The 9,859-nt window shown below is 55.7% G+C and overlaps 1 protein-coding gene across 1 annotated transcript in view; it reads right to left on the reverse strand.

Annotated features, from left to right (window-relative positions):
- EFCAB3 (EF-hand calcium binding domain 3) overlaps positions 1–9,643 on the reverse strand; it is a 64,362-nt gene extending 54,719 nt beyond the window's left edge. Inside the window, exons 1-5 of the mRNA XM_030541340.1 lie at positions 9,578–9,643; positions 8,848–8,933; positions 6,802–6,945; positions 6,656–6,727; positions 1,441–1,506 (exon numbers count right to left, since the gene is read on the reverse strand). Of these exons, the coding sequence (XP_030397200.1) occupies positions 1,441–1,506; positions 6,656–6,727; positions 6,802–6,945; positions 8,848–8,905 (340 nt within the window). The 5' untranslated portion in view covers positions 8,906–8,933; positions 9,578–9,643. The remainder of the gene's footprint in view (positions 1–1,440; positions 1,507–6,655; positions 6,728–6,801; positions 6,946–8,847; positions 8,934–9,577) is intronic.
- Between the last annotated feature and the right edge of the window lie 216 nt (positions 9,644–9,859).

The following is a 9,859-nucleotide window of genomic DNA, read 5'->3' on the forward strand; positions in this document are numbered from 1 at the left end:
TGCCTAGGAGCCAGACCTGCTGCTGGCCGCTTCTGGTAAATTTGTGCTCACGCCCCAATCTCCTGCCCCAGCCCTGAGCCCCCCCTCCAAACCCAGAGCCCCTCCTACACCCCAAACCCTTATCTCCAGCCCAGAGCCCTGACCCCCTCCTGTACACCAACTCCCTGCCCCAGCCCTGAGCCCCCCCAAACTCTGAACCACTCATTCCCAGCCCCAACCCTCTGCCCTGAGCCTCTCCCACACCCCAAGCCCCTCATGCCCAGCTCCATTGGGTCACGGGCGTCAACAATTTTCTTCAACTGGGTCCCCAGAAAAAAAGTTTGAAAGCCACTGATCTAGAGCTTGAGTGTCTGCACTGGCTTGTAACCCCAGGTTAGGAATGATTGAACTCTGGGGCTTCGATGTCTACACTGCATTATGCAGGCCCAAGTCCACCCATATCCCAGACTTCCTAGTGCCCTCCCAAGATGCTCTAGCCCTTTGTTCCTGGTGCAATGGGGGAAAACTTGACTGTCCACCAAACTTGACTGTTAGCTGATACGTTGACTCCAGGGATTGTGAGATATTTTTTTGTGGACTCCCAGAGCACGAGTCCAATGTGGCTGCCTCTACACTGCAAAGCAAGAGGGCTTGACTCAGGCTTGGCTCCTCCATTCCCAATCCTTGGGTTAGTGCAATTTGTGTGTAGACGGAAGGGAGTCAGGCTTGAGCCTGAGTTCAAACCCTGGGCTTGCATTGCAGTGTGGACATACGCTAGGATTGTGAGGCCACCTTGGACTTGTCAAACCTCTAGCAAAAGAAGAATCCTGTAGAAAACACAAAGCCGATGCCCACTGAGATGAGAGGTGGGGTGGTGCAACGGGACACTGACTGGGACTCAGAAGACCTCAGCTCAGTTCCTTGCTCTGCTTCAGACTCCCAGCGTCACCTCAGACTAGCCCCTTAGCTTCTCTTCGCCTGAGATCCCCCTCTGTACAATGGGGTAATGGGCCTGTGTTGCAGGCACCCAGGTTCAGACCTCCTATCTCCATAGGCAGATGCCAGAGTGGAGCCATCTAGCGGCTTTACTGGGCCCACGCACGGAGCTCAGCAGTTGATCCCAAAGCACTTGATCCTTTTTGTACAGATGGGGAAACCGAGGCACAGAACAGGGAAGTGACTTGCCCCAGGTCATCCAGCAGGCCAGTGTCAAAACTGGGAATAGAAATCAGGTCATCCATGGCCCAGTCCAGTGCTCTGTCCCAGGCAACACTGCAGCCTAGTGGTTAGACATTGCCATTAACTAGCCAGTGTGTCTGAAATGAACCTCCTAGTGGGTGTAAAACTGCTCACATACATTGGACACTGCGCTGAGGCCTCTTTAAAGAATTCCCTCCCCCCTCTCCCCAAGATCTAGATCAGATACATGTGAATTCTCTCCGCCTTTGCTCCTTCAGTTACCTTCATAATCGCTGACACACTTGCCAGCAGCAGAAGCCATCCCTGGCTCTTCTGTCCCCCCTGGCCCTGTGGAATAAAGAACAGGTCAGTTCTGGGGAGATGTGCGATGGCTCCCTCCCAGCCAGAAAGCGGCTGAAGCAACTGTGCATAGAATTAGATGCGACAAAGGCATGCTGGGCAGAACGCATTCCGTACCCTGCCCTGAAAGCCCCTCTTCCGCTGGCATAAAGCCAGGAGAAGGCACCTGTTCCAATAGCCGCGTACCAGCCCAGGAAGGTTATACGTGGGGAACGAAGTAAGCGGCAAACAGACTCGAAGATGGAGTTGGATTGGAAGCTCTGTGAGGCAGGGGCCATCTGTTTGGACTGTGTTTGTACAGCCCCTAGCACACCGGGGTCCCTATCCAGGATGGGCTGGAAGCAGGCCCTGGCAGAGGGATGGATGAGCCAATCCAGCAGGTGTTTCCAGCACTAACTCCAGAGGTGAACTGCCTGGGATGCTCTGGTCCAAGCACAGGCCACAGGGAAGGTGCCAATTCCTTACCGGCCTCTCCCCTGTCTACCTATAAGTTTTGCCCAGCTGGGCACAATTTGTAAATAAACAAACATTGTGCCTAGCCAAGCAAAAAGTGCACGACCTTTACCAGGGCAGTTGGGGTGGTTCCTGGCCCAAGTTCCCGCAGCAAGGCTGTAGCAGAGCTCGGAATGGTTCCCAGAAGCCTGACTCCCATGCTATGCCCTAACCACTAGCAATTCTCCCTCCAAGCCAACCAGCTGGCTACTTTAGGGCTCACACGCAATATTTTTGTTTCTGAATGAGCCAACTTCATTTCTCACTCGAATGCACAGGCGGACACCAGCCATGCACATGGACATGCTTGTGCATGCCGGACTGCCCACCTGTGCTCGACCAGCATGCTGAACAGCTCACCCCTGGCTGCAGTGAATGGCTGCGACTTCTGGATCCTCTCCTGGCCGAAAGGGCTCTCCACTTCTTCCAGAGGTTCCTCTAGGTCTTCCTCAATACTAGTGCTCCAAGCAGGCTTCTGTTGGGTCAAACGCCTCTTGGTGGTTTTAGGCGATTCCTCCAGCCTGTCTTCCACATCAGATCTAGTTCGGAGCTTTTCTTGGAAGGAAAGGAACCTTGGTCGCGGGAATGAAGCTTGTTTACCAGCCTTGGGTAGTTTTTGATGACGAGCTAAAGAGGAATCCGGCTGAGGTGCATCAGCTTTCTGCAGGTACTTGACGTCAAAGGACAACCGCGTCCTTCTTCTAACTCTGGGCTTTGCATCAAAGTCAAATGGACGCCCAGGCTTCCTGGGCTTCAAAGTGTCGTAAAGACCCAGGGATTCTGTGGAGATACAGGGCAGGGGCACTCACGTGAGTCCATCTGCATCACGGGCAAAGGGAGGACATTGCTTAAGGCCTAGCTGTTTGAAGGGACCCCACGACAGCAGGTGGGCCTCACCCACAGCCTAGACCCGGCTCCAGGAGGCTGGGGGACGGGAGTCAAAATACCGGACAGCTTGCTGACTGGAGGATGGTGTTCTCCCATCCCACTGGGTCTTTGTGGGGGAGGGGAGGCCTTGGTTGGGGACTGGCAGGGAGGGAGTTTGAGACCCGAGCCAGGAGCATACGGGGGGTGCAATGGAGTAGGACTGGCAAGGAAAGAAAACCAAGGGGTTAGTGTGAAATCCAGGCAGCGTGGGCTCTGAAAGGGGGTCACGGTCACTCTACAGGGGCACAGGCAGGCAACTGCTTTGAGCCTGAGCTGCTGAGGGACAGCCAAGGAGCCTCGCTTGGGTCTGCACCGAAACCTCATGAAAAGGTGCATCGAGCCACGTGCTGCGGCAGAAAATTGGTGCCTGGTTTGGGTGAATCTGGGCCCAGGTTTGACACCCGCAGCCAGGGCCAGTTGGCGTCCCCAGGACTTAGACTCCGTGCGACACCCCGGTCCAGGCGACGCCCCGGTCCCTCTCTGTTCCAGAGCCACGGATGACGTGACTCGATGGCAGCTCTGAGCTTGGCAGCTCAGGAGGTCCCTGGTTCAAGCCTCAGGATGGTGGCCACTGTATCCGGTGCTCCAGGGTTGGGCCAGCCTGGGCCTCTCACTCACCCACATCCTCGTAGTGATGCTCGAGGTCGCTCATGGCCATCAGGAAGTCCGAGATGTTCAGCTGCCTGTCCTCTGCAAGGAAAAGAGCCGGCCAGGCTTGGAGCAGGGATCTCTGCGCGAGGGCCTCCTCCACCTCCCGCCTGGGAGGCTACACTCATGGCTAGCTCCGAGAGCATGGGCTGGGTGGTATACGGGGAGGGAGGTCTGAGAGCATGGGCTGGGTGGTATATGGGGGAGGGGGTCTGAGAGCATGGGCTGGCTGGTATATGGGGCGGGGAGGGGGTCCGAGAGCATGGGCTGGGTGGTATACGGGGGGGGTCCGAGAGCATGGGCTGGGTGGTATATGGGGCATGGAGGGGGTCCAAGAGCATGGGCTGGGTGGTATATGGGGCGGGGAGGGGGTCTGAAAGCATGGGCTGGGTAGTATATGGGGGGGGTCCGAGAGCATGGGCTGGGTGGTATACAGGTGGTGGTGGTCCAAGAGCATGGGCTGGGTGGTATATGTGGGGGGAGAGGGTCTGAGAGCATGGGCTGGGTGGTATATGGGGCAGGGAGGGGGTCTGAAAGCATGGGCTGGGTGGTATATGGGGTGGGGGGTCCAAGAGCATGGGCTGGGTGGTATACAGGTGGTGGTGGTCCAAGAGCATGGGCTGGGTGGTATATGGGGGGGGAGAGGGTCTGAGAGCATGGGCTGGGTGGTATATGGGGCGGGGAGGGGGTCCAAGAGCATGGGCTGAGTGGTATACGGGGGGGGGAGGTCTGAGAGCATGGGTTGAGTGGTATATGGGGGGGGTGGTCCGAGAGCATGGGCTGGGTGGTATATGGGGGGGGAGGTCCGAGAGCATGGGCTGGGTGGTATACGGGGGGGGAGGTCCGAGAGCATGGGCTGGGTGGTATACGGGGGGGGGTGTGGTCCGAGAGCATGGGCTGGGTAGTATACGGGGGAGAGGGTCTGAGAGCATGGGGTTGGGTGGTATACAGGGGTACAAGCAACAGAGAAACCCAGGGCCAGAGTGAAAGGCAAATGGCTAGACCAGATGTGGCACATTTACCAGGCGCCTACCGGCCAGCGGCTTTTAGAAAAGATTGCAAATGAGGTCCAGGAGCCATACCCAGGGGTGGGAGCTCTGCCAGTGCTCCAGGTGGTATGTGGGGAGGGCACAAGGGGTCACAGATCCTGCCAAAAACATATACTCACAAAAATCGAAAACCCGAGCTGGGTGGCTCAGGGATGCCCGTCAGGCACTGTCTTACCACACCTGCTGCACCCAGATTACAACAGAGCCCCCCTCCCGCCACACTCAATTTTTTCAGATCGCGTTAAGCACTGAACTCTGGCTCCACCCCAGCCACATCTGCTGGGAGCTGGGAGGGCCAAGATTCTGTCCTCTGGAGGTTACTACCAGTCCCATCAGCCGCTGGAAAGGAGAAGGGGCGTCTCACCTCCACCCCAGAGCCTCCTACACACAAAGGACTTTATGTATCTGCTACTCTTCTTGCTTATGCTGGTTTTAGACCATGGATTTCAGGGGAGTCATTCCCAGTTTGCACTGGTGTAAACCAGGTCAGGATTTAGCCCTGTGATGCTGTCTAGCGACTCCGTGTGCATTGTGGCTCTCTGCCTCTGCAATGGGGCTGTGAAAGCCACCCAGCCCATGCAGCGTGTGACTGCTCCCTTGAACAGGAACCATGCCTGATTCCAGCTGCAGTGCACGTCTCGCTCACCCCTCTAGCAGGCAGCCCCGGGGATCATGGCAGCAGGACCTGTCGGGAGCACTAAGGGGAGATCTTGCTTTGCTACCTGCATGGGGTCAGGAGGCCAAATGCTCTTCCAGCCCAAGGCAGGATCTGGGCCTAGGCACTTGCATTTGACTTTGAAGGGATCACACGTTCTTCCACACGGGGACCCGTGTCCACGCACCAGCAGGTGAAAGACTCACTGTTCACGTAAACGTGTTTCAGCGCCTCCTGCAGTGTCTCAAGGCTTAACCCAACGCCCATGCTGATCAGAGCAGGCTGCAGGTTGTCGACGGCGATCAGGCCTTTCCTCATCTTGCTGAAGGCTTGGTAGGTGTTCTGGAACGCTGCAGGTGATGCAGGGAACAACAGTAGGTTACTGAGCCTCAGAGAGGTCCAGGAAGATGGTGCAGGAGCAGGACCCACCTGCCAGTGACTCCTCCTTCTGAGGAGCTTGCTGTGGTGTGTCTAGTTTGGGGTGGGTCAGAATCTGATGGAAAATGCCGAGCCGTCGAAAGCCAAATGGTTTGGGGACATGTGTCAATTTTGACGTGATTTGTTTTAGAAAGACAATCTGAATACATGCGTCTCTGCTTCCTTTGGGGATGAAGCAGCTTGATCTCCTGCGCCGATCAAACTTTTTGGTTCCCTTTTTAAACGATATTATATATGTCCCCATTAAATCCAAATCAGAATCAGAACAAACCATTTCCATTTTAGCAAAACAAAATTTTCCATCGGCCTGAAATGGATTTTTCTTTTCCAGAATTTTGTTGCACAGGAAATGTTGAGCACTTTTGTTCTTGTTCTGTTTCCGAATGGAAACAAAATTTCAAAATCATGGATGTTCCGCAAAATGAAAAATCCAGTAGCTGCCCAGATCTAGTCTAGTTATGTACCAGAGGGGTTTTATTTTCACATACTGTGCATTTGAATTTCCATGCAGACTGTGGGAAGGGCCATGTACACACTCATGTGTGCTTGGGCACATGCATATAATCACAGTGTGTTCTTTCATGGGACCTTCAAGGTCAACTCACAAGTTCTTCCTCATTTGGGTCCATTGATTTGCGAGTCTCTTTGCATCTAGATAAACATCACCCAGGACCCTGGCACAGAGACCAGGGTAGAATCCAGCTGCTATCGACTGTATTCTCACCCTAATGAGGTCCAGGCCTCGTGCAGTGTTCAGATTGCTCTAGGAAATACAACTAGGTGTATTGGGGAAAAAAAATCGATGAAATTGAGCTAGGTTATTGTAGTGGATGGATGGAGAATTACAGAGAAGCAATGCAATGCTCTGTCCGACTCCCACTGCTCTATCTCTGGCCTCCCTGTCTCCTCCTCCTTTCCCCTCACTCACCCTCCGTCTGGGCAAAGGGCGAGGTCTCATCCAGAGCTTCCAGGAAATCGGCGAAGCTCAGGTTTCCACTTTCTGCAACAGAGGAGAGTGGGTTAGAGGGGGAGGGGCTGGGAAAAGCCAGCGAGATGCCGAGTGGGGCCACTCACCGTCGATGTCGATGGTCTTCAGCACCTTCCGCATCTCTGTGCTGGTCACGAGGATCCCCAGCATGTGAAGGGTCAGGAGCAGGTCGTTGACGTGAATTCTCCCCTTTCGGATGGCGCTGAAGATGAAGCAGGCTTTCGGCAATCCTAGAGCAGGCAAGCCGGGGGACAGCAGGTCAGGGTACGTGCCCAGGGCAGGGGGCACCTTCCTGCTCTTGGCCAGAATGCATGCTCTTCAGCTAGCCCTGAGGACTCAGAATCTGCTCCCAGGGGCCTGGCAATGAGAGGGGCAGGCCATGGACCGATGTGCCTTGCCAAGGAGGCTACAACCCGGACCACCAGCAGGGATAATTAACACAACACCTCGAAGTTCCAGACCAGATTCTGGGAACCAATTCCCTCTGGCCTCCTGTTGCCATTGACGCCCAGCGGGTGCACGAGGCCACCAGATCTGACCGGTCACATTCCTTCCCCGGGTGTGAACGACGGCACGAAGCACGATCCTGCAGGGAGCTTTCTGGGCCCTTTGATACAAAAGCCGGAGCCTCTGCTGACTCACTGAACTAACTCACTAACCATCGTTAGCCGCTGAAAGTAGCAGCCTCATAAGCCTCTAGCCACTAGATGGAGACAAAGAGCCCACGGGGTTAGCGTGGGTCCCACCACAGGCAATGCGGAATCAACTCCTGATCTCATCAGCCAGGGCGAACACAGACTCATGCTGCTGATTTCAGTGGACTCAGACCCACTGCAATGCCAAAAGACTCCCCAGCAGCATGCAAACCAGCTGTTCATACCAGAACCAAGGGGCTGCTTGGAAAAGCCAATGGGGAGGAGAGAGAGGGAAAATCTTTGCTTGTGAGCGATGATTCAGACTGCTGCGGGGACAAGCAAACGCCCCGGGGCCCCAGCCCGCTGCACCAGGGCTGTGTCTTCACTGCAGAGTCACCACGAGTTCCCGCCACTCGCATTCGCTCCTGTGGCTTGAATGGCAGCGGCCACACTGAGAAATAACGTTCGCACTGCATAAAGCGGTCATGGTAGCTGCTGACGAGTTGTGCTAAATCCAGCTGTGCCTGTCCCCGCGATGGGCCACCCCACCAGTCCGCACGCCAGGCAAGGATCTGTGTGTGTGGACAGGAGTCAGGAGACAGGCAGCACCTGAGTTACAGCCCAAGCTAATTCTTCAGTGAAGACAAACCTGCGGCCCTGTGAACAGCCTGATTGAACCCAGGAAAACACAGGGAGCAGGAAACCTCCATCTCTTTGTTATCCGTAGCTTACTTCAATTCAGCCCTTTTAGGAGCAGAGGAATGGCCAGATTGGGTCAGACTCAAGGTCCAGCTAGCCCGAATCCTGCCCCCCACAATAGCTGGTGCCAGCTGCTTCTGAGGAAGGTAAGATCCCGTGCAGCAGGAAGCTGTGGATACCTGTCCCCAGGTAAAGTCTCCTCCTGAACCCCCACCAGCTAATCTCTGCTGCTTGCCTAGGGCTGGCTGGCTTTTCCTCTGTCCATCTCCCAGAGCTTTACAAAGGTGCCATTAATCTCGTTTGATAGATGAGGAAACTGAGGCACCGAGCAGGGAAGTGGCTTGCTCAAGAATAGAACCCAGGCCTCCATGTCCTAGGCCGCCCGGCCTCCGCAGCTAGAGTGAACCAGCCCTTCCAAAAATCGTGGGTTTTTCTTAAAGCATTTACTGTTCCCAGTTACCCCGCCCCTCAGAAACTCAGACATGATTCAGATCCTCTTCCTGAGCATGTCTGAGTGCACGGACAGCCTGTGAACAGGGGACACAGATCTGTTATTATTTAAAATGGTGAAACCCTCCCCGCCCTCCTGCCCTCTCCCCCCAAAAAAAATTTAGTTTTTCAACAAACTCCTGAAAGATTTCACCACACATGGGAAAAAAAAAAGTTCATTTTCACCCAACTTTTTTTTTTTTTTTTTTTGGTGGGAGGACGAAAGAAAGTTTCCCACCCTCTGCCACCGGCTTCTCTGAGCCGATTCAATTTCCAGGGTGTGAGGGGGTACGTGTGAGTCCGGCTTACCTTCAACTCTCTGCACAGCCCAGGGCTCGTCTTCCCCCACCTCCTCGTACAGATTCATGTAGAGGTTGTTTAAGACTTTACTCCTCCTGCCAACGAAGCAGACGCACACAGAGTCTCGGCGTTGGGCCGGGTCACTGACCGCAAATGGTCCCAGGGATGCAGATCTCAGACCCCCTTGTCACTGCGAAAGGCTCACAGCCGGGTGGGAACAAGCGCATCACAGGCAGCAGGATCACGCTGAGCCGCCCTGCTCCGTGTTCTGCCAGCGGTGACTGCTGCCAAAGGGATTGGGCGGGAAGGAGGCTGCCAGGAATTCCCGCTCCACGGCCCACCCTAGATGGCCCCACACAGGGCCGGGAGCAGGGAGATATGTGGATATCCAGCTGGACGGAGACTCACTAATGCAGGGTTCCCATTCTGCACCGCTGGGCGTTTTCCCACTGCATGGGGGCCGGGCCAAGCCCCACTGCGCAGAGAGGCCAGCAAACGGCCGTGGGAGCTCTCTCTAACTCTGCCCCCCGGTACCATGGCATCTGAGCCAGCTGATTGCTGGCCTTTGAACCACTGGCCCTGGGCCCCCTCTCATTCCCCCGGGCCACCCTGCGACCTCACACTGCTCAGCCCACCCAGGCATTGAGGAACAGGCCATGGGCCGGCCAGAGATGCTTCATGCCGGGCACAGAGGGAGTGAGCATCTCCTGCTCCAGGAGGGATGCCTGCCGTTCGGTACCTGGGAGCCTGGGAGAAGCGCTGCTTGGGATAGCTGGGCGAGGGGGCCGTGCTCCTCCGTGGCCGAGTCCGGCCATACCCCTTGTCCTCGCTTTTCTTCTTCCTCCTGCTCGCTGCTCGCTGCTTCAGCATCGTCTCAAAAGAGGGGGTGATCTGGGGCCAACAACAGAGGCTCTGCCCCGGTCAGCGGCTCATGCAGAGGCCCCTGGCCCAGAGCAGCTTCCCTGGGGAGTGGCTGGACCAATGATGCCAGCATAAAGGGGAAAACTGCCCTGGACCAGGA

The sequence above is a fragment of the Gopherus evgoodei genome, chromosome 23, assembly GCF_007399415.2.
Source record: "Gopherus evgoodei ecotype Sinaloan lineage chromosome 23, rGopEvg1_v1.p, whole genome shotgun sequence".
Lineage (NCBI taxonomy): Eukaryota > Metazoa > Chordata > Testudines > Testudinidae > Gopherus > Gopherus evgoodei.